A 25,899-nucleotide genomic window follows, 5' to 3' on the forward strand; every position below is an offset into this window, starting at 1 on the left:
CAGGGTATATATACGAAGCAGGTAATAAAGAATCTTTTCAACAGGGTTTAAACTTAACGAATTGAAACCAAATTTCACCCTCTCCAACTTAAAATCAAATTGTCACTAAAAAAAATATCCATCGGCATTTACAATTTTTTCAATTTAACGAAGTCATCTTGGCTAGCTCGATTAAAATATGCTTAAAATTTTATTTTTAAATATAGACACGAAAGACGGTCAAAAAGTACAAAGTATAATTGTGTTTCTGACCAAAAACCAGAAGACAGAAGACCACTGGATGGTAAATACCAAAAAAAGTTATGGCCAAATTAGTAATTAATGCGATTTTATTATTTCTATACACGTTTTTCTACATAGACCACAAGTTTATCATCCCAAGAAGTAATAGTGTACTTGAGCCTGTTCGTACATAATGATAAAGAAGGAGGCGATTTGGATGGTCTAGTTAACCCTGCGGAATTAAAAAAAATCATTGAAGCTTTAAGTTTAAATGATGGCCAGAAAGAAATTTTGACAGGAAAATTTGAAGGTGCTATTGAGTTAACGAAGTCGTGAATTTTATTTCTACGGTTGATTATTTTAATTAATTATTTTTATAGCTGACCCAACAGTTAATTTCGCTGAATTCTTATATGGCTATTTGGATGTAAAATCACTAGTAAGAATTTATGGTTTTGTTAAAGGCTCGATAAAATACGCATATAATTATGATTTTGCCTGCCATGGCATTTAACCTGTCTAAGAAAAATATGTTTTGTAGATTTTTAGCACATAATAGCATTAAAAAAAAGTCAAACTCCTGTCCTACATTTAATATTTACGTGATTTAAATATTTACTCATAGGGCAGAGGTCTAGACATGGAACAGATTACAGATCTGAGTAATATTAAAAAAAACAAAACAAATGACGATTGCATTCAACCCGATAAAGTAACAGAATTTATCGAAGGGTTATCAATAATTGATGGCCAGCATGAGAAATGGGAATTTGAAAGCTTTCGTAAGTAAATATTGTATGTAGTATTATAGTATGTAATATAGTCTATGTAGAGTTGTCAAAACAACTTTTTATCTGTACGAAGCAAAGAGTCAAAAATTATCTTTTACTTATTCATGTTACATATGTTTATTTGTATTTACAAAATAATTGTTATTTAGTTTAGATTTATTCAATTACTTATTTGAAGTTTTTAAACTTTGATTCAATGAGTATATTTTAATAAAATAAAAATGTATTTAATATTTTGACCATAGAAAAATATGGCTTGGAGTTGCAAGAGCTGGTAGTTGTTTCAGCAGAATACAACAAAACGGCCGACGAGAAAGTAATGTTTTGTAGCTTTTATTCGGACGCACCCCTCCCCCCCCATTCATTGAATTAGTAAATTATAGGAAATTGTTGGCAAAATCTTAATTTAGAGCTTCAACTATAGTGCACACTCGTTAAAACAGCAACGAGGATTGTTTATTGGTTACCTATAGTTTTTTTGTTGCCAGACTTTCACTGTAATGGTTTTAGAAAAATATAAAAATTTTTTTTTCTTTACTTAAGTTTGGCGCGAATCTAAACTATACTCTGGATGGTTTAGACTAAATTTTAGTAGTTTATAAAAAAGTTACTAAGAAAACTTAAACATTGAAAATGTATAAAAGGAAAAATTATTGGATCTACCGAAAAACTGTGATGGACGATATGCTCTTCTGTTTCCCTATGAAAATTTGGTGAAATCAATGCTACCACAGCCCATAGAGTATATTAAATTCGCGAAAACCATGTTATCACACTGCAAATGACGAGTGGATTGCATCTTCGTGCGCTCTATATAATCTAAAGATGTGCTACATGAATTACTTTGTTGTTTTTTTTTAGCAAAGAATCGTCATTTCTAGCCCTAACGTAAGAGAATTGGTATCATGGTTCGCTTTTTACGATGAAAGCCAAGACGGTTTACTCATTGGGGAAGAACTTGACGATATTGTGGCCAAGTATTTCAAAGGATATACTGTTGACTCTATCCTGATTGACGCCAATGACAATGGTAATATTGCAAATTATAGCGTTAACAAAATCGTTTTAATTACATTAAATAACTATCACAATGAGGACGAGCACAGAGTACGATCCAGGAGGTTTTACGTGTGCAGACATTTTTACAAGTGAACCTATTAATGTTAATCTCGAAAAACCGCCGTGATAATATGTACATAAAACGGACGGTATTAAATCGAATATTTTTCCTTGGTAAAAATAAATACTATACTAAATGTTATTAGCAGAAGAAAAATATGTGTCTTATTATGAAAAATGTCCATTAGTTAATAGATATGTGATTTATGAAATAGATTATTTGGGTTAATATTTTAAGAATGCGGTAAATACATTTTTTTTCTATTTGGACTGTAACGTGATTTTACAGTTCTGAAAAGTTTTATTGGAAAAATATTGTAAAAATGTTGAAGTAGAACTAGAGACAAATTAAATTAAACTGCTTAACTAAAAATATTTTATTTTTCAGGCGACCGGTGTCTTGACCCTTTGGAGTTCTTCACCGTGATATTTAAGAAGCTTGAGCATCATAAAAGAGATTGTCACTATCATAAATAATCGCTGAAAAGTTTTATGAGTTTTTACTGAATTGAATATTATACTAAATGATTTACGTGCTTATATATTTTGGGAGTGCTTTAATTATGGGTAATACATTTTATGTTTTATGATTATTTTCAAAGCTGTATAATTTTACACATATATTTTAATTATTTAATGATTTTAGTAAATATACAACGATTTTAATCCATATTAATAAATAAGATACCATTTTTTTAAGTATGATTGTGTCAATTCGTTCAACGTTTAAATAAATAACGTAATACCGTGAAAATTATGTTTTTATTTCGAAATCATTATAATTACCTTTCTTAGCCCTGCTTAAGCCTTGCAAGCCGTGTAGTTCCTGACAGCCAAAAACAAGTGTGCATACAAAAAATTAATAACAGCCTTATTTTGTTTTAGGGGTATTAATATTGAATCGCTGTTATAAACTGTTAAAATTAATATCAAAACCCGTCGAATAGCTCTAATTTAAAAATAAAAAATCTTTAGAAAAAAATGTATTCCTTAAGTGTTCCTCAATCTCAAAAGATACCTAATTTAGTTATATTAGTTTCAGAGTATTTTATCTTGAACTAATGCAAAATACTGGGCTATAAGGATAAGGAATTTATATTAGTACATTATCCTAAATGAATCTCTCTATATTATAAAAAAAAATTATTAAGTATCTACAAAGGCATTTAAATAGCCTATGTACATAGGTTTAAATCTTAATGGATAAGTCAAAATGAGACAGTCTTGGTAAATATGAAATAAAATATCCAACTCCGCAGTATCTAAGAATGTGTGCAGTATTTTTTTTTAACCACAATAATTAAGAAATACAATACCGACAAAAATTTACTATAGAGCCGTTGGTAGATTTACAACTTTTGGTGGAAGATTTATTTTGTAGATTAAAATTATAGCAATAGACCTGTGGCCTTAATGCCGTAGCAATGTAAACAAATGACTAATTTGTATTTTAATATCACAATCTTTTAGGTCATGTTTTTCAAAAAACAGTTTTTATAAATATATTGCTGTTTTGTTCGGAAACAAATAGATTTCCACAGTGAATACAAAGTATTGGCAAAAAAATAATAAAAAAGCCAGTACAGTGGGGTCGGGGCATAGTGGGACGGAGAGGTCACAGGTCTACAGATTTTATTATAACTGAAAGTGATAAAATCACTTTTAAATAAACGCTTCGATGCGAATCTGTGGATAGTATGTTCAAACAAGTTATAGTGGCTTAGAAGATATCGTGGGACCAGCAATAATGTACTTAAAATTCAATATTTAGTCTTGTGCAGGGTGGATACGATAAGGGTTGATCGTCTGTCTATAAAAATGTACTGTCATAGTTACCCATATGTCGTGATGACAATATAATGAAAATATTTTCATTACCTGTTGACACACACATAGCAACCTAGAAACTGACTACGGCCAAAGTGTAAATTTACCCTATTTTTGGAGTTTTTCCTTAATGAAAAAAAATTTGGCAACAGGTTTTTGAGAAAATTGCATATGTTATAGTTCCATTTTAGATCTACCTTTGGTCTAATTTTCAGATCTAAATCTCTAAAACTTTGCTTGAAAAAGTGAAATAAAGAAAAAAATTCTATTTCTTCTAAGGGAAATGGTTTATGATATTTTGTTTGTTTGTTAATGATCATTGATAATACTATTGTTTGAAAAACAATTCATATAAATTTGGAACATTTTTGACTATTTTTAAAAAAGTTAAATATCATCGTCATTTTAAGTTGAAAAATTTGTACATTTATTAGGAGTTTTTCTCGATTTTGATGGGGATGGGGTGACTTTTTTAATTTTTGGCCTGATAAAGTACCTTCCAGCTATGATTTCTGATCTTAAGAGTTGCTACACGAAGAAATCGGTTCAGCGGTTTACGAGATTTTGTGGGTCCAGCCACAAAAATAAAAAAATAAAACCACATCATTGTAAAAACAATACCTTCTTAGCTCCGCATCGAAGCTAAAATTAGTATTTTTTTAAATATATTGTTCTTTTGTTTCACAAGAGTAAATAAACTGGGTCAAAAGGAACTCTAAATAAATTTTGTTTTATAGTATTTTCTATTTCTTGTTTGTATTTATAAATAATTGCCGAATATTTTTTTTTGCACGGTAGAGCCCTACCAACGTATTACAAAAATGACAGCAAAAACTTTTTTTGTACATTAACTTTGTTAGATTATCCTAAATGAACATCTATAATTATTACTTAATACAATTCGAACGTTTTATTATTTTAAATAAATAACAAACAAAGAAGATTTGTATTTCTTATGAATTTACCCGACTACCTAAAAAACCAATTGAATTTACATCTTTGTTTTAAAGTTTCTATAGATTTTATTCTTTAATATATGTATAATATATATTTTACAACACTATATATCACTACATCAGAATAACTGTCTAGCAATGTACTACAGTCAACAGGTGATGAAAATATTTTCATTAAATTGTTAATTACGATGTATGGGTAACTATGACTGTACATTTTTATAGACAGACGATTAACCCTTATCGTATAACTGGTTTGAACATACTATCCACAGATTTGCACCGAATACTTATATCGAAAAGTAAAAGACAAATTACGGTAGTATACCACATGGGTTTTGCGAATATTTGATTAAGCCAAGGTTAAACGACAAAAGGTGTTAACACCAGTAAAAATGAAATATACTAATTGTAAGCCGGAATGCCTAAGTGAAAAAAACTTATAGAAAAAGGATTCAAATAAATCATATTCTGATGACAGTCACAATACATTCTTGTCTTTCATGTAACTTCTATTAAAAATCTTAACCACGTTTTTTCGAGAAACAATTTGCTTATTAACTTTTATAATATTTATGGAAAATTATTTTATTTAAATGCAAAAGAAAAAGTTATTCATGAATTACCTATATAAACCGTTGTCCAATTATACTGATTCAACATATAGGGTGAATTGGTTAATTATGACCCAGTCAATATTATAAAAGTTTGAATTCCTTTTTAAACGTTTCTTTTTCATACATTCATAGTTAACAGTTAGGCCAAAATTTCTATATTTTGATCAATCAAATCCCATCCTTTATGTGTTAAAACCCTATGAATTTAATTTTTTTAAATGGTTACGCATACATTGGCTTAGCTCTTTAAATTAAGAATAATTTTCTTAGAATTTTGAGTAGATTATACCAATAACTAATAATTATGAATAATTTTTTTTTAAGTTATTAACGGTTATATGCGTCAATAAAACAATTGCACTTCACCTCCCATCCTGCATTTCAAATTTCGATCACTGCGATATTTCCTAAGCCTTGTGTCTGTAAACATGATTCATATTTTACTCGAGTAGCAACTCTTTAAATTTTAAAGCGTATACCATTAGTATTAAGTCAATATTAGTATTGTCAATTCAATCATCCGGTTTGGCCGTTTTTTTCAACCGCCAACTTTGATTTGATATATCTTCGCGAAAAACAGTCGGATATAATTTTATACGAATTTTTTTATATTAAATATGATCCAATTTTTTTTCTTCGAGGGATAACCCAACGAGTCGAACATGTTTTGTACTCGGTACTCGTTATCGAACTTTGTTTGAAAATGGAAGATCTAAAATATTTCGATTCAGGACCGTAAATTTCGTGTAAAAATATTTTTTTCACACGGCAAAAGATACAATGAAGGGGCAATGATGTATAATGATTTCGCAAAGAAAGTTGTCGTCCAGTTCCCTGTGATGACGTCAACGACTAATGTAATTTCGCGGTATGCCCGCAACATTCACTCTCCACAAGCCGTATTGATTTAGAACGGCACCCCTAGCGAGTTCTTTTTCAAGGGGTCGTCGACAGCAGTTGCGCCATCTGCGATAACCCGGGCCATTGTCTACTCGATTGTATGCCGACGAACAGTAGGGCGTCAGCTAGCAGGACTGTGTAGTTGTACGTCGAGCGGCTGTTTTCAATTCATTCTCTGTTCAAAAAAAAAAACCATCCACGTCTTTGTTCAGACTACGCCAGTCAAACGGATTTCACACACAAACGCGTAACGTACAATTGGGTAATATTTTATTATTAATTATAAACCACAATAAATCATATACATATAAATAAATATAATATATTAGAGTGGTCTTTAAAAAGTTGATTTTCGATGTTTAACTCGAGCCCCACAAGGGTTGTAGTTAAAATGGGAATTTATTATAGGATTTCGACACTCAAACCGTGCACAAATCAACGCATAGTACTTTGCCTTCTCCTCGGCTTAAGCTGAAGTTCTGACGGTTTTACCGTTATTAGTATAGTTTCATACCTATACGGACTTTTTTCCTGATAACTTTGTATTTATAATACCAAAAACGCCTATTTTTCACTACCAGTTTTGACAGGACTTTTGGGCATGGTGTACAGTAGGTGTTCAAAAGGCTCTAAGCTGTGTAAACTAAGGAGTAGGAAAAAAGTTTTGCGGGACCACCCTAATATATTTGTATTTAAATCAAATGCGTTTACAGCATAGTCCGGTGTATCCCAATGGAGTTCACTTGTCTTCATTTGTATTTTCGATGCTTGTTGACAATGTTTGCCGTATTTTTCACACTGAACTCAACATAACATATAGAATGCGCATACGTGCTGTAATATGACCCGTCATGGTACGCCGCCATGTTGTTTACCATTTTTCGGGAAGTATAAATGCTACGTAACTTTTCCATGATGAGTATTAAAATTTAACAGCCTCCGAATAGTGGACGTTTTTATAAACAGCCGACAAAAGATAATGCGCGTTTATTCATATTGAGTTCAGTGAATATTTCACAAAGTCGCCTGTGTTTCGTGAAAGATACGGACATTTTCTTGGCTTTCTTATGAGATTAGCCAAAAGTTATTGTTAATAGTTTCGTTTTGACATCTGTATCAATGATAAAAACTAGGCTTATAAATTGCTACTATCGTTATGTAGATATAAAAAAAAATTGTTTTTGAAAAAAATAAAGCTCTGTGGATCACGGGACCCCCTGGTAGGAACTATGCTTAGAATTTAGAGTATGCGAATCAAACGGTTACTATGGTTACTTTGGATACCATGGTTATAAGCCAATTGTTCATTTTGGGTTAGCAACCAAAAATAAACATATTCGTATTCGTATTTAAAGTACTCTCGCCAAACTATTTAGACTGCTATCTTGAAAAATTATTGGGAACTTGACACTATGCGTATCTAGAATTATCGCTACCTGCTGTCATTATTTTTTAAATTTTTATTGAGATCAAATACAATCTGTACAATTTACAGCACAATAAGTATATGTGTTAAGGTTAAGTGCCTACAAGATAGCACTCGCGTCGGTGCATTTGTGAAATAATGACGGCCTATTAGGGCAAAGGAAAATAGAGGTTAGCACCCCTGCACGTATTATCACTCGGTCACCCCCAATTAGCATCCTGCAGTTTGTGATATATGCACTTACTAATTAACTCTTTATGATATATTTCAAGGTCAGAAGGAATCAATAAACCACTATGTCACAATCCGAAAATCAAGCAGAAGATATTGAGAGCCAATTTTTGATCGAATTAAAAATAATAAAACGGGAAGGTTTGCAGTAAGTTTTTTTTTATACTTACTATTTTATTTCCATTATAACTCGAGCGTATTTTCTAGACGGTTAATCAGACAACGTAAAGCAGTGGTGAGCCAGGTTGTCCGTGGTTCAATCAGAGAAGTTGTACTCATAGATCACATCAAAAATGAAAATCGACTATTAGACGTTGCCAAACAAAAGCTCAGGGTAAGCACTTGATTACATCATAGGCCGTCGTCAAATTGTTTACAATATTGTCTACCGATTTTCTAATATATAATGTATTTATGAAATATTAGACGACAACAAAGCCCGTTGATGAGGATCTTAAATCAACCGTACTTGAGTTAATGACGAATCGTGTCAGCGAATTGTATAACATGCTGATTTTCCAGTTTCTGCCGACCTCAGAACTTTAAAAAAATACGTATTCTTTTGCTTGAACAATGTATGTAAAGCGATTTATGCACAGTTTTTTAAATGCCGTCAAAGTTATTTTCATAAATCATCTTCCTATTTCAGAATTTACTAATTGAGTGCAGAGCGACGTTAAATATCCTGTCAGAGATGCCGGGCCACATCCGTGTACGTGTGTGATGCGAATTTCAAAGAAAAGTTAAAATAAAAACCCAAACATGCTTGAGTGTATTTTTTTTTATTGTTTCTAGATAGCATTTATTTAAAATAACTGTATCGTATTGTATTTTTTTTTTTAATCAGTTTAATAGATCATTCGATCTTGAATCATAAAATTATATAAAATCATTGCCAAAGTAATTAACAATATAATTTTGAAAATATTTTTAAAACACCCGTTGTCAGTCGATTCAATCTAGTAACCAAATCATTTAGATTTGTATAGAATATCTTACTTGCTTTTAATTTTTTTTACGTTTAAAGTAATGGGCTTTAAAAAAACCAAAATCTTTGATATCTTTTCAACAATAGAGACATAAAATAATTTAACTTAACTGATGTTATATTGGTAATATTATTAGACATGAATTTATGCATAATAACTACGAATCGCTTGTGAGAATTAATTGACATAGTAATAAAATCAAATTTAATTATATTGTTTTTGTTTTTGAATGCTTACTTCTTGCAAGCATTTGTGTATGCAATAGGTGACTGTTTAAACATGTACACTAAACTCCACAATATCAAAGTATAATTTCTCGTATTTTAATAAAGAGTTTTAACATCACGAGACGAATAAATTACACAACTTAAAATATGTGTTGAACAGGTTTCTGTGTTAGACAATACATTTTACAATTACTAAACACAATAATAACGATGATAGATCAACACAATATTCCCAAAAGGAGTTCAATGAATATAAAAAAATGCCAGTAGGGTGGGTTCGGAGCAAAATGCCAAAAACTAGGTATACTTAAAAATAAAAATGCCATCCCTTTTGGGGTAGGGGGGTCAAGACACAACACAAAATAATATTGGTCTTATTTCCAGTTTTGCCCTACTAAAAAAGTATAGTAATAAATAGAGTATCTACTTCTTCAACGGTGAAGGTATTAATTCTATTTTCTTGGGTTTTTTTTAAACAAATCATGATAGAATATATTTAGAATGTACGAGTAGCATAGAATATACTTTTATAAGAAAATAAAATAAAAATATAGGTTATAATTTCAATTTTTCGAAAACTGTAACCGTGTTAAAATGTTTACCTTCAAATATGTATAGGTAATATGTTTTCGATTTTAGTGATATTTTTTAGTCTACACCAATATACCACTTTTGATAAAAGGAGTATAAAATAATTTTTAAAAAAACAAGGTTTTACTGTTTGAGATACTTATAATAATATTTGAGCCCATTAAAAAAAAATCGTCAATTCCATATGTAAAAAAAAAACATCTTAAGCACAAGGATATGAAATTAATTTATAAGTTCTAAGTATACGTAGCAAAATAATATTTTTAATAAAATGTGTTGTCCGGACAGAAGAGGCGCTAGTTATAAAAGCCCAAGGAGAGTATTTTATATCAAAACAGTTTATTATGTTTGGCAATTTTCTACAATACCTTCAATAATTTACATTGGTATTTCAATCTATAGTAATTAATATGTACAATAAAGGTATTAACTGGTATAGATTTTAAAATCCACCAAACAGGTATAAACTAAACGTATTTCAGGACTTCGTATCTTGACCCTCAAGTCCAAGGTAAACCCAACTGCGGACATTAAATTATAATTGGCACAACCTCTGAATATTATTATAAAAGAGGGCTTTTCACATCCCTCGAATATGTAACAGCATAGTATAGTATATGGAATTTATTTAAATTTATTCAAACGTAAAATATTATTATATGAAGATTTAATAATATTTTATCGTTTGTTATATTGTTTTGGTTTTTGTGTGATGTACAGCATATAAAAAAGTATAATGTTATTTTATTTCACATAAGTAAATATGCAGTATTTTTTTGGGTTACACTGTTCTTACAACTGTACAATTGGTTCAAAAATCAACACTTCAACTATTTACATTTTATAATATTTTGTATTTTTTGTTAACATATTACAAAAAATTATAGCAAATACTTTTTTTGAACATTAAACTTTGTTAAATTTTCCTAAATGAACATTTATAATTATTGCTTTATACAATTGGAACATTTCATTTTCTTAAATAGATAACAAACAATGAAGACTAATTATAGATTTATATTTATTATTAATTCTCCCGAAGTTTAGGAACCCGACTATCTGAAAAACCAATTGAATTTAGATCTTCGTTTTTAAGTGTAGATTTTGATCTTTAATATATTTACAATGTATTTATTACAACACTATCTATCATTTCACCAAAACAACTGTATAGCAAAGAACTGTAAAGAATTTGTAAAAAAATGTTTTTACTACATATTTCAAAAAATTGTATTACAAATAACGAACCTGACTAACACATATTCTTAGGTATCAGTAGTTATAACTTATATGTCAAACAGTATTTTACAAACAGTATTTTTAATTATAATAAAATTATCTATATTGTATGTTACAGAAAATGGCGAAAAGCCTAGCCCCTTTCAACCCCCTTCTCCAAAATCCTGAACTGACTGAAAGCGATCCTGTCCGCTGTAAGGACGAAGGTAAAAGAAAGGAAACGGCTGGACTGGTTGCCTAAAAATCAACACCATTCTAATAACTTAGAACCAACGTCCAGTAGACATAATATTTTAAGTGGAAGACCAGACAGTCAAACCGGCTAGTTTTCTTAGGGTAGTATACACACTGTTAGAAACCCCTTCAGCCTCACGCTCGCGAACCAATTGTCTTTCCCTAGATTCATCCAAAATATCTCATACCATCGGACTGACCCAAACAGGTTTGATTTGAAACCGATTTAAGGAATTCGCTACTGAACTCCAAGTAAACGTAAAACCGGGCATTGCGTAATAATTTAGAACTGCGACGATAGAGATGGCCGGAGTATACGCTTCTACGACAAGCAGCACCATCGTTTTTACCGCTAAGATAGTCGACTAGGAGACCAAATACCATGTCAATATCTTATATACACTATGGGAAACGCCGCAGGTACAACCAACCAGTTGCTGGATGACACCGAGTATAACCATATACCCATCTTGGCTACTTAAGATAGGTTGGTGTCCCTATTTTATTAGATAGCTTAGAGAGGATTACGACACCCTCCCGTTGACCATGTAAGTTATGTGGATAAGTTTAATGACATACACATTTTAGAAGGATTTTCACGTACTTTGAACATTTATAGTCACATACTATAGTGTATGGAAGTTTTTTTTTTATTTAAACGAATATTGTTAATAGGTATATAAAGATTAAAAGAATTCATCTTTTGCTAAATATTGTTTTTGTGCGATGTACAGCAAATAAAAATATATTGTTATTTTATTTTTCTGGCTCACCATAAGTTTACAAATGTACAATTGGGTCAAAGAACAAGTCTTTAAGTATATAGTATGCAAATAAAATAAACCGCAAAACAAATACCTACTAATATTTTCCACCTACATATCTATGATTATTTTATCAATCACACCATATAAAAGACACCCCGAATCGAATCGAATTCCACTGTTCAACCAACTTTGGTATCGAAGACGTACTTCTGGTTCAACAAAGTGTTTGGAAAATATTACCATTATGCATTTCAAAAGTGCTGTTATCTTTTGTGCGTTATACTTCGTGACGATGACACAAGTTAGTAAAAAACATATAATAAATAATATAATTGCAATAAACAAAATTTAAAAAAATTTAATAGAATGTATTATAATTATTGTACTTATGATATTATATAGAGCATCGGACTCACTAGGAATATAATCAATAGGATTGTAGTTGAATTCGAAAGAGTCGAAAACTCTATAGACCAAATTTCTCCAAATGAAATCGAAGAAATTATAAAAGATATGGGCGTGCAGGATTTGTCAGGTTTTACATACGAAGCAGGTAATAAAGTATATTTTATACAGGGTTTAAACTTTGCGGTTGTAATCAAATTTTACCCCACTCACAAAAATTATATCCGACATCACAATATTTACCAATTTTTCAATTTAACGCACACGTCTTGGCTCTCTCGACTGATAATTGCTAAGAATTTTATTATATTTTTATTTCAAATATAGATACAAAAGACGGTCGAAAAGTACAACAACTTTTGGTACTTTTGGCCCAAACCGATAAGCCATCTGACCACTGGCTGGTAATAACAAAAAAAAATATGAAACAGTTTAAAAATTATCTGATTTTCTTATTTTTATGCACTTTTTTTAACATAGAAACGGAGATTATCAAGCCAAGAAGTAACTATTTACTTGAACCTGTTCGAATATCATGACCAAAAAGGAGGCGAGTTTGATGGTCTAATTAACTCCAAGGAATTAAACAAAATCGTTGAAGCTTTAAATTTAAATGAAAGCGAGAAACAAATGTTGACAGGACGATTCGAAGGTGTTATTCAGTTAAAGAAGCATTTAATTTTATTCCTGAGATTGATAATATAAATTAATTTTAATAGGTGACCTAACAATTAACTTTGCCGAGTTCATACAAGCCTTTTTTGAAATAAAACCACAGGTAAGAAATGATGGTTTCGTTAAAGGCTTAATGAAATACACAATATATTATAATTATGCTTTTACCTGGCATGGCATTTGAAGGACACAGAAGAAAACCGGTAGTAGTCACATTATGAAAATTCTTTTTTCAAATATTTTTTTTCAATTTATGCCTTTATTTTTTTTTTATTTATGTCAATAGATTGTTTAAATAAATAAATGTTTTATTAGAATAGCATTTAATGTGATTTTTTTTTTGTTCTTATGTAAAAGGGAGAGGAATTCACGAACTTTGTTTTTGTTATACTCTAAAATTTTCATAATGTGACTACTACCGTTTTTCCCCTGTGCCCTTCATTTAACATGTCTAAGAAAAATATATGTTGTAGATTTTAGCGCATTATAGCGTTAAAAAAAAGTCAAAATTCATTTTTACACTTAATATTTACATAATATAAATACTTGTACTTAGGGCAATGGTCTAGAAGAGAAACAGATTGATGAGCTGATCCTAATTAAAGATGATAAAGAAGATGGCGCTTACATTAAGACTACTAAAATAACACAGTTTTTCATAGGGTTATCCATAGTTAACGGCTTGGATGAGAAACTGGTTTTTGATCGCATTCGTAAGAATATATTTTTTTATATTTCTCGTTTGTTATTTTTATTTTTCTATGACTAAATTTCATTTATAGAGTTTTAAATGATGTTTTCGTTGGTTTTTTTTATTTATTATTTATGAAATAATCGCAATTTAATTTAGATTTATCAACTCTCATTCAATGAGTATATATTTTAATAAAATAAAAAATGTGTTCAATATTTTGCTCATAGAATATTCTGCTTTGGAGTTGCAAGAGCTGGTGCTTGTTTCAGCAGAATACAACAGATCGGCCGACAAAAAAGTAATATTAATAGTTTCGTAATAATTGCTTTTTGAATGCTTTTATGAGGTCGAACACACCCATTTCTTAAAGGAGTAAAGTATAGGACATTTTCCGTGTGGTCATAACCTAGAGCTTAAACTATAGCGCATACTCATTAATATAGCAATGCATGTGCATATGAAAACAATACTATGACAGCCCATAGAGTATATTATTTACGCGCAACCATGTTATAACACTAAAACTAACGAGTGGGTACCGTCCTCTTATGCACAACATAATCTAAAGATTTTCTACATGAATTTCTTTGTTGATTTCTTAGACTGGAACCGTCTATTCAACAGAAATAGTTAAAGAAGTGTTAGCGGATTTCCATCAGTTCGACCATAACCAGAACGGTAAAATCTGTAAGCATGAAGCTATACATATTGAGAGGATGTATTTCCCGAAAAAGAAAAACTTTGGCTCTCTCATTGACGCATATGATACCGATGGTAATATTGAAAATTATAGCTTTATCAAAATGAGTTTAATTTTTTAAATAACTCTCATAGTGAGAACGAGCATAGAGTACGACCTTGACGGTTTTACGAGTGTAGGGTTTTTTACAGTGTAAAGTAGTAATGAGTAGTTTTACAACTATGAAAAATATCTTCGGAAAAAGATGGCTCATGCTTTAACAATAAATATAAAATATCATAATATTATATTGGGCAAAATGTTGGAGTGGATCTAGAGACAAAATAAAATAAACTTCTTAACTGATAATGTTTTACTTTTTAGCCGATGGATTGTTGGACGTTGCGGAATTATTCAGGTTGATGTTTAAGGAGCGTGTAATTGTTGTTTAACGCTAAAAAGGTTGATGTGTTTTTGCTGAATTAAATATTATATTAAATGATTTCTAAACGAATATTCTTTGGGAGTGCTTTAATCATGGGTAATATATTTGAAATTTGATGTTTTATGATTCTTTTCAAAATTGTATAATTTTACACATATATTTTATTTATTTAATGATTTTATTAAATGTACAACGATATTAATCCATGTTGATGAATATAAGATACGATTATTTAAGTTTGTTTTTGTCAATTCATAAAACGATTTAATAAATCATGTAACACTGTAAAAGTTATGTTTTTATTTCGAAATCATTATAATTACCTATCCCAGGCCTTGCAAGCCATCTAGTTCCTGTATGCATTACACAAATTAAAAACAGTGTAACAATATTTTCAAAGTATTAACGCGATGAATCGCTGTTATAAGGTGTCGATATTATAATCGACACTGATCGAATAGCTCTAATATAAAAATCCAAAATTTTAGAAATAATGTGTCTCTCAATTCTCAAAAGGAAAACTCCTATGTCATCACTCACCCAGTTAAGAAATATTAGGTGTCTAATAAAAATTTTGCAGACATACAAATGACAATTGGCGTATTATGAAAATAGTTAAATTTTGAAAAGACAAATTAATTTTTTATTATTATATTTATATGAATAATGATAGTATTCGTGTTTTAGTTTTAAAACGTCACAAATAAAAATGAGGCAGTATTGTTTTGTATAAAAAAATTAAACGCCTAACTACGCAGTATCTAATCAATTTTACATTTCAAACAATTGGCAAAAACAGAATAAAAAACAAGTAGTTTTTTAAAGTATTTTGAATTTTTTGTTGGTGATTATAAAAGGCTTACAAACAAGTGGACCAATCGGTAAAACCGCCCAGACACACAGTCCTAGCATTGTCGCTGTATGAGCGATCGGTATAAGATATTATTATAAATAATGTCAATTCAAATAGCCGACGTCCCGCCAGTCGCCTAATCGTCTCTTTCATGGGATTCATATAATACATCTCGCTCATAACACAAGCATCTGAGGCGGCTTAGGCAGCGCGTGGCGTTGGCGCGCGTTTTTATCATGTCACAACGTTATCGTATCAAATAATAACGGTGACGGCGTGTGTTGTTTTTTTGCCGAGTTTGTACTTTCCTTAAATTAAATTAAACGTAAATTTATTATTATTATTATTAATTAAACTGTTGTTCATTGTCATACGTGGTTTTTTATTCAATACTGTTTCCCGGTGTGTCAAACGTTATCATATATATAGTAATAAAAATTAAAAACGGCGAACGGCGTGTTTTGTTTTTTTTGGTGAATTTTTGTCTTTGTAGTTTGTTATATCATATACATACAATTATATATTAAACGTATAATAGTTATTATTAATAACATATTTGTCCGTAATTCGCTCACGGTTTTCGTTCAAGAGAAATCGACGTGTTTCCCGGTGTGCAAACATTACCTATTAATATGCGTCGTTGGATGTCGGTACGTTTTTTAGATTTAGAATATATATAATAATATATAGTATAGTAGTATATTACATTTCGCTTAAACTAAATTATCAAATTAATTAGATGTACAAAATTCTTATCTTTTTCAAACCGCTGTGTGTGGTGATAACGATACATTTCATATTTTTTGTTGAAAAATTTGTTGACTACTATTTATTTTCAACTAAATAACTTACTGACTTATTTTATATATATGTAAATTATTTGTTTTAGGCCAATACTATAGTGAAATCATAACCGGCGCGTGTCCGTTTAGAAGATTGATTGCTACTTCTATCTACTCTGTCTTTAATTAATACAATAAGTAGTTATTATTGTTACCATTGGTTACAGACTGTTATCCTATGCAGTCACCGATTAATTTGCCTGCGGCCAACAGAAAACTTACACCGTAGAAGTTCATTTTTTGTTATTTATGAAGTATTTTTTAATAATTAGTGCCTATCTAATCTCTATACTCAACCCTAATTTAAATTGACAGTTTTTTTTTCATTATACAGTGTCTTAACCGACTTCTCTTAACGCTTTAGTTTCTTAACGTGCACACACATACGATACTAATGTACAAATAATTAAGACATTAATTATTTCAAATTTTTTTGTTAAAGCTGTACAATTATGATCACTACATAGAATAAAAATTATTTTAGTTTTTTTATATATTTTTTTTTAATGATATATTATTTCACGTTAAATTGGCATTATTTGAATATATTTTAATTATTTCATTTAGTAGGATGATTTACCTATATAAATATGTATGATCACTATCGAGTACTATCACTAAACGGTTGTTTGGGGTTTTTAAAATTGTTTTTTGACTTAATTTGTGGTTTTAATATTTTAACTTTGGAAAATTCATACATTGTAGGTAAGCTATGTGGAAATCAACAATTCAAGCTAAGAAAAATCTAATAATTGTCATTAAAGTTGAAAATATAGTTTGTATTCTTTGAAATTGACAAACATATAACTTTATTTTTTTAAATCATGTATCTGATTTCACTTTCCAGATAATTTTTTTTTTAGGAAGTATTATTGTAAATTATTTAGTAGAAAAACATTTATTTACCTATCTAAAAATAACATAATACATGGATTAATTAAAAAAAAGTTTATTGTTGTTAAAATAATAATATATATATATATAATGAAAAATATTTTTTTAAATAATAATAATAGTATATTTGATGCACTGAATAAAAATTGTTCAGATCTAAAAACAATCGATTTTTAGTTTTATAAACCTGGGGATACTTTTGTGTGCTTAAAATGTATATAAATTATTGACATAAAATATCTATGTGTTCATTCCGCTCTAATAAGAAATAACTATATCACATGATCTAATTTATTTTAATCACATTATACATAGCAACATCTTTGCTATTGTAATCATTCCGGTTTTTACTCCCTGGCTTTATAATACTTATTTAACCAACGAATAAATGCATTTTTACACAGTCTTATTATAAAAAGTTATAGGTATGTTTTTTAAAAGCATTAGCAAAAGTCCCTTTATCATCTTTTTAAATTCTTAAAACAGTTGTCTTTAGATTATTTTAGCGTTCAACATTTTGTGTTCTTAGACCGTTTTTATGAGTAGTAATCAAAAATCAAAAAAATTGTCTGAACATTTATTTTTACTAACTATTTAATGTTAATTTTTTATATTATATGTATGTATATATTTTGTTTTTTTTGAGCTGCGGTTGATATAGCTTGAACTAAATTAGATACTTATTAATATTGACTATTTTGGTTTTTTTTGTGGTGTGATTTCAGACATAGGGCTTAATTAAAACATAAAAATAAAATATTAATTTCAAATCATTTTATTGCATTTTAACATTTTGAAGCATGGTGGTATAAGTAATATAGTTTGAACTTTGGTATCGAAGACATAATTCTGGGTAAATAAAGTGTTTGAAAAAAAAAATCATTATGCATTTCAAAAGTGCTGTTATCCTATGTGCGTTGAACTTCGTGGCCATGTTACACATTTTACACTAACATGTTAGTACAAAATGTTTTATACTAACATTTTACATATGTTAGTATAAAACATAATAATACAACTTATAAATGCAATACAAATTTTTAAAAAATGATGGTAGATAATATTATCTATTGTTATTATCTACTTTTGATATTTTATAGAGCGTCGGAGTCAATATGGAACAAATCAAAACAATTATTGATTTAGTCAAAGAACATAAAAACGCTATAGACCAAATTACCCCAGAAAAATTCAAAGAATAGTTAACGGAATTGGGCGTAGAGGATGTGACAGGTTTTACAAATGAAGCAGGTAATAAAGTATCTTTTAAACAGCGTTTAAACTTTACGATTGTAATCAAATTTTACATTATCCCACTAAAAAAAAAATATCACAACAAATAATATTCGTCCAGCACTTACTAATTTTTCAATTTAACGCACTCGTCTTGTGGCTAGCTCAATTCAAATATGCTTAGAATTGTATTTTTAAATAAGTACGAAGACGGTCGAAAAGTACAGAGTGTTATGGTATTTCTGAACCAGAAACAATAAGACATCAGACGACTAGAAAGTAATAAAAAAACATTTTTTTTTAGATTTGTAATTAGTCCATTTTTTTTTTATTTTTACACACCAATTTTACAAAGATCCTAAGATTATCAACCTACGAAGTAACAATTTTTTTGAGCTTGTTCAGACATAACTACAAAATAGAAGGCGATGACGATGGTCTAGTTAACTCCGTGGAATTACAAAATATCATTAAAGCTTTAAGTTTAAACGACGAGCAGAAAAAAAGTTTAACCGGAAAATTCGAAAGTGTTGTTGAGTTAACGAAGCAGTTAATTTTATTCCTACGGTTGATATTTTTATATTAATTTTCATAGGAAACAACGCAATTAACTTCGCGGAATTCTTATATGGCTTTTTGAAAGTAAAACCTCAAGTAAGGATTTATGGTATTGTTAAAGGCTTGATAAAGTACACATATAATTATTCTTTTGCCTGGCATGGCATTTAAAATGTCTAAAAAAAATATATTTTGTAGATTTTTCGCGCATTAAAGCATTAAAAAAAAGTCAAACTACACTTAATAAATTCATGATTTAAATATTTGTTTATTGGGCAAAGGTCTAGACATGAAACAGATTGCAGTTCTGAGCAATATTAAAAAGCACAATATAAATGGCGATTACATTCAACCTGATAAAATAACAGAGTTTATTAAAGGGTTATCTATAGTTAAGGACCAGGATGAGAATCGGGTTTCTGAACGCTTTCGTAAGAATATATTTTTAATATTAACTCGCTGGTTATTAATATTGTTCTATGTAGAGTTGGCAAAACAACTGGTTATCTGTACGAAGCAAAGAGTCAAAAATTATCTTTTATTTAATCATGTTACACATGTTTATTTGTATTTATAAAATAATTGTTATTTAATTTAGATGTTTTAATTACTTATTTGAAGTTTTTCAACTTTGATTCAACGAGTATATTTTAATAAAACAAAAAATGTATTTAATATTTTGACCATAGAGAACTATGCTTTGTAGTTTCAAGAGCAGGAGGTTCTTTTAGCAGAATACAACAAAACGACCAACAAAGAAGTAATATTTATAGTTTTATTTCGATTACGTTTTGTATACTTTTATCAGGACCACTCTTCATTTATTGTAGTAGTTAAGTATAGGAAATTGTTCGCAAAGTCATATTTTTAAGTTGATTGGCTATAGTTTTTTGTTGCCAGGCTATCACGGTAATTTCTTTAAAAAACCATTATATTTTTTCAATGAATATAGTTTTGCGCGAATCAAAACTTAAACTTTAAAAACGTATAGAAGACAAAATTATTGGACCTATCAAAAAATTATAATAGATAATATGCTGTTTTATTTTTTTTATGCAAATTCGGCCAACTCAATGCTATCACACTACAAGTGGATAGCACCATCGTGTGCACTACGAAATCTAATAACGTGCTTCATGAATTACTGTGTTGATTTTTCAGGTTGAAACCGTCTATGATACCGAACGTGTAAGAGCATAAAATGGGGTTGATTTCTTGACCGTCGTTCCGGGTGGAATCTTGCAATTCAAAAAGACTTATTTTTCACCCGCCAGCAAAAATTATGAGTGGTGCGTTTGGGCGTGAACGGTGCTCAGATACGAGCGGTACCAGGTTCAAACCCGTTTTCATCATTACACTTTTTTGCATTTTCTTACAACTTTTATTCAACTTTTATGATAATTTATACAGTAATAAATCTAAAATTATAAGCTTTTAAATTGATTACTAATTCTTATGATAATCCTTCTAACCATGCAGCCTTTTCTATAACATGTTATAAACTTTTTATAACATTGTACATTTATAATACGTCCATACGAAAACGAAAAAGAACAAAATAACTAAAGTAGATTAAAAAATTAATCTAAAAATAACGTTTTTATGCGTCTTAAAAAGTATAAAATAACCCTCCAGGGGTCTTGATAACCAAATAGGACAGATAAACTAGAAAAACGTGGGGCGCATCTTTACTACTTCACACGTCTGAATATATAATAACATTCTCTTCTTATTAATAACTACCTTAATTCATAATTCATGCACAATCATCTTTTCTCTTCTAAATAAAATAATACTTAAAATTGAGCACCACATTACTTTAAATGTTAAGCAAGTAGGTAGTTAACAAAAACATTGAAGCAACCTACATAAAACAATCTTTGGAGAGAATAGCAATTAAGTCTTTTCAATTTTCAATGAAATTTAAGGCAAGTGGCACGGAAATCCATTAAATTTCATTCCCAAAAAAAAGTCATACTATCACTTTCTGATCCGTTCGGTTAGAGAGACAGCATTATGAGAGACAACTTAATGCATTAGCATGAAAGCTTAGGTTTTAATATCTAAGTAGAAAGATGCGCCCCACATTTTTCTAGTTCACCTGTCCTATTTGGTTATCAAGACCCCTGGAGGGTTATTTTATACTTTTTAAGACGCATAAAAACGTTATTTTTAGATTATTTGTTTAATCTACTTTATTTTCTATTTAGACTGTAACGCAACGGAGTGTATGAGTGATTTAACAATTATTATGAAAAGTTTTATCAGAAAATGGTTAAAATGTTGAAGTATATTTAGAGACAAAATAAAATAAATTTTTTAACTAAAAATATTTTGCTTTACAGCCGACCTTTCTTTTGACATTCTGGAGTTATTCATGATGATACTTACGGAGAAAGAAGCTGGTCTTTCTAACGAATATATTTTTTGAGTGTTTTAATCATAGATAATAAGTTTTAAGTTTGATGTTTTATGACTATTTTCAAAGCTATATAGTTTTCTTTGTCATATATTTTAATTGTCTTATAATATTTTAGAAGTAATTTTACGATGAGTTATAATCGAAAACCATTGAATAGTTCTAATTTAAAAATAAAAAAACTTTAGAAAAAAAACAAATGTGTTCTTTAAGTGTCGATAAACTTAAGTGTCTCTCATTTCTCAAAAGAAAAACTACAAAATGTACAAAATGTTAAAGAGTATTTTATCCCTAACTAATATAATAATACAGGGTGATTAATAAAGGACAAGTCACTTGTTTTAGTTCTTTATTCTCAATTAATCACTCTATATTATTTAAAAAATGTATAAAATATAAACGTTACCATTTAAATAGCTATTAAGTACATAAGGTTTAAAAACTTAAGGGATGGTGTTATATCATTAAGAACTATATCAATATTGGGCGACTATTTAACTGTAACTGTAAAAAAAAAGATTTATTTGATTAAGTCTTCTACTTTTTAATTAAAAATTCTCAGAGACCATCGGTGGACAAACGACTATCGATTGGTTTATGAAAAAATTTTGGAATTATATTTCAAAACATTTTTTAAATAAATTTCAACTTATTTTTTTATGCCTTAATGAGAAACGTGGAAGTTATGTTTTTCTTGTTAAATTAATTTAATGCTAATACACCATATATGGTAGTTTATTATTTTTCATCTTATGTCATCCGGTTAAGAATTATCATGTTAAAACGCCTCAAATCTAACTATGAATATTTTAGCAGGATTTCCGCATCCCTTAAATAAATGTTATCACGTAGTATAGTGTGTGGAATTTTTTTTTTTTTAACAAACAAACAAACAATATTATATGAATATTTAATAATATGCATCGTTCGCTACACTGTTTTTTGTTTCTATGTAATTTAGGTACAGCAAAAAAAAATATATATTGTTATATTATTTCACATAAGTAAATAGTAGTTTTATTAGAACAACACTATATTTACAACTGTACATTTTGGTCATAAAAATAAGTCTATATCATATGTTAATAAAATAAAAACAAGTACATTTTCCATTTACATACTTATGTTGTTTTTATCATATAGAATACAACTTGAACCGAATTAAACACCACTGTTCATCCGACTTTGGTATCGAAGACGTACTTTTGTTTTAACAAAGTGTTTGAAAAACAAAACCATCATGCAATTCAAAATTGCTGTTATCCTCTGTGCTTTGTACTTCGTGACCATGACACAAGTTAGTATAAAACATAATAATACAAATTATTATTGTACTTATGATCCTTTATAGAGCATCGGACTAAATATATTTAAAGTTAGAACGATTATTGATTTATTCAAAAAACACAAATCCCATGAAGACCAAGTTTCACCAGACGAAATCAATGAAATTTTTAAAAATATGGGCGTGCAGGATATGACAGGTTTTACATACGAAGCAGGTAATAAAGTATCTTTTAAACAGCGTTTTTCAATTTAACTCACTTGTCTTTGCTAGTTCGATTAAAATATGTTTAATGAATTTTATTTTTAAATATAGATATGAAAGACGGTCGAAAAGTGCAAAGTGTTATGGTATTTCTGGCCAAAAACAATAAGACCTTTGACCACTGGATGGTACTTACCAATAAAAAAAATATTGAAAAATTTGTTATTAATCTATTTTTTTTTAAATTTCACACACCATTTTTTACATAGATCCAAAGTTTATCAACCCACGAAGTAACAATTTACTTGAGCCTGTTCAGAAATCACGAAGAAAAAAAAGGCGATGCCGATGGTCTGGTTAACTCCGAGAAGTTTCAAAATATCATTCAAGCTTTAAGTTTAAACGACGAAGAGAAAAAAAGTTTGGCCGATTATTTCGAAGGTAATGTTGAGTAAACAAGGCAGTTAATTATATTCCTACGGTTGATAATTTATATTAATTTTCATAGGTTACAGTGCAATTAACTTCGCGGAGTTCTTATATGGCTTTTTGAAAGTAAAACCTCTAGTAAGGATTTATGGTTTTGTTAAAGGCTTGACTTAATAATAAAAACATCATTTTAATATTTGTTCATAGGGCAGAGGTCTAAACGTGAAACAGATTGTAGATCTGAACAATATTAAAGATCACAAAATAAATGCCGATTACATTCAACCTGATAAACTAACAGAGTTTATTAAAGGGTTATCTATAGTTAAGGACCAGGATGAGGAATGGGTTTTTGAACGCTTTCGTAAGAATATATTTTTGATACTATCTCGTTTGTTATTAATATTGTTCCATCTAAAGTTGGCAAACTAACTTTTTATCTGTAAGAAGCAGACTAACTAAATTAATCGGGAAATTTGTCATCTATAAACAATGAATAAATAAATTATGTTTTATTTATTAAGTTTTAAATGATATTTTCGTTTATTATGTTTTATATATTATTTATGAAATATTAAGATTTATTATATAATTGTTTTAATGTTTTTTAAATCTGATTCTATGTGTAATTTGAAATAAAATTAAAAATATATTCAATATTTATACTATAGAAACGGCTGCTTTTGAGCTGCAAGAGCTGATGGTTTTTTCAGCAGAATACAACCAAACGGACAATGCAGAAGTAATATTTATAGTTTTATCACGATTGCTTTTTATATTTTTTGATCAAGACGCACTCGTCCATTTATTAAATGAGTAAATTATAGGAAATCGTTCTCAAAGTCTTAATTTAGAGCTTCAACTATAGTGCATACTCATTAATACAGCAATAAGACTTGTTCATTGGCTATAGTTTGTTTTGTTGTCAGGCTATCACGGTAATTTCTTTAAAAAATCATTATATTTTTTCAATGAATATCGTTTTGCGCGAATCAAAACTTAAACTTTAAAAACGAATACAAGTCAAAATGATTGGATCTACCAAAAAATTATAATAGATTATTTGCTTTTCTATGCAAATTCGGTGTAGCATCTTGTTGTACACTACATAATCTTAAGATGTGCTACATGAATTACTTTGCTGATTTCTCAGGTTGAAACCGTCTGTAATACCATTGAGGTTAGACGAGTTTTAGCAACATTCGTTGTGTTCGATAAAGACCATGACGGCTTACTCAATGGAAATGAACTAGAGAAAATGGCGCTCGAGCATTTCAGTCACCTAGACGTTAAATCTATCCTTAAAGATGGCGTTGCCGATGGTAATATTGCAAATTATAGCGTTAACCAAAACGGCTTATTTGTTTTAAACAACTATCATAGTGATCATGAGCATAGTATAAGATCTAGGCTTATGTTTCCACAATAAATATGATATTATAGTGGGCAAAATGTTGAAGTAACACTAAAGAACTAAAATATACTTTTAACTAAAAATACTTTACTTTTCAGCCGACAAGAGTCTTGACATTGTGGATTTATTCATGGTTATATATAAGGTTTATGACACTAATGTTACCAATGAGTGAACGCTAAAAAGTTGTACGAGTTTTTTCTAAATTGAATATTATACTAAATAATTTACCTACGAATATTTTTTGGGAGTGCTTTAAGTATGGGTTATAAGTTTTAAATTTAATGTTCTATTATTCATTTACACGTGTATTTTAATTATTTAATGATTTTAATAAATATACAACAATAATAATCCATATTGATAATATAAGATACGATTATTTAAGTTTGTTTATGTCAATTCATTAAACGATTAAATAAATAATGTAATTCCGTAAAAATTGTTTTGTTTTTATTTCGAAATCATTATAATTAAATCGAATTGTATAAAACACAGCGGAAAAAAATTCAATGAACCCTGTAAGGTATCAAGTGGATCACTTTACGAAAAAACCACACTGTATAATATTATTATACTGTTTTAAACCAATATTGTGTATCACTGCGGCTAAACCTCGGATACACCTCGGATACACCTAATCTAACACGCAACGCAATGTGTGTACTGTATTTACTGATGAAATAAAACGCACGCTTATTACTCATGCAACACATTTTACAAGAGTAAATAAA

At 29.2% G+C, this 25,899-nt stretch overlaps 3 protein-coding genes across 9 annotated transcripts; all 3 read left to right on the top strand.

The window, feature by feature from the left end:
- On the top strand, window positions 1–1,012 carry LOC126835884 (uncharacterized). Its single transcript, XM_050568741.1, has 5 exons — window positions 1–21; window positions 207–283; window positions 361–532; window positions 603–661; window positions 848–1,012. The coding sequence occupies exons 2-5, from the start codon at window positions 281–283 to the stop codon at window positions 1,010–1,012; spliced, it is 399 nt and encodes a 132-aa protein (XP_050424698.1). The 5' UTR covers window positions 1–21; window positions 207–280.
- Window positions 1,013–12,324: 11,312 nt separating this feature from the next.
- On the top strand, window positions 12,325–15,223 carry LOC126835336 (uncharacterized). Its single transcript, XM_050567837.1, has 9 exons — window positions 12,325–12,437; window positions 12,539–12,689; window positions 12,869–12,945; window positions 13,022–13,193; window positions 13,261–13,319; window positions 13,773–13,929; window positions 14,138–14,208; window positions 14,513–14,684; window positions 14,974–15,223. Exons 1-9 carry the CDS (start codon window positions 12,381–12,383, stop codon window positions 15,039–15,041), a joined length of 984 nt encoding a protein of 327 aa, XP_050423794.1. The 5' UTR covers window positions 12,325–12,380; the 3' UTR covers window positions 15,042–15,223.
- Window positions 15,224–18,293: 3,070 nt separating this feature from the next.
- On the top strand, window positions 18,294–25,390 carry LOC126847636 (uncharacterized). Of its 7 annotated transcripts, XM_050587985.1 has the most exons (11): window positions 18,294–18,874; window positions 19,452–19,510; window positions 19,696–20,703; window positions 22,977–23,130; window positions 23,185–23,335; window positions 23,434–23,510; window positions 23,592–23,763; window positions 23,831–23,889; window positions 23,959–24,115; window positions 24,423–24,493; window positions 24,905–25,354. In XM_050587985.1, the coding sequence occupies exons 4-11, from the start codon at window positions 23,074–23,076 to the stop codon at window positions 25,178–25,180; spliced, it is 1,020 nt and encodes a 339-aa protein (XP_050443942.1). In that variant the 5' UTR covers window positions 18,294–18,874; window positions 19,452–19,510; window positions 19,696–20,703; window positions 22,977–23,073; the 3' UTR covers window positions 25,181–25,354. The 7 variants fall into 7 exon arrangements, with proteins under 7 accessions (XP_050443942.1, XP_050443975.1, XP_050443910.1 ...); XM_050588018.1 differs by having other exon boundaries at window positions 18,294–20,703; window positions 24,905–25,073; window positions 25,264–25,390; XM_050587953.1 differs by having other exon boundaries at window positions 18,294–18,616; window positions 18,724–20,703.
- Window positions 25,391–25,899: the final 509 nt, after the last annotated feature.

This window comes from Adelges cooleyi, unplaced genomic scaffold (genome assembly GCF_023614345.1).
Source record: "Adelges cooleyi isolate 19-005CV unplaced genomic scaffold, UGA_ACOO_1.1 ACOO_flye_CR_arks_rails_tigmint_CR_PRNA_1, whole genome shotgun sequence".
Lineage (NCBI taxonomy): Eukaryota > Metazoa > Arthropoda > Insecta > Hemiptera > Adelgidae > Adelges > Adelges cooleyi.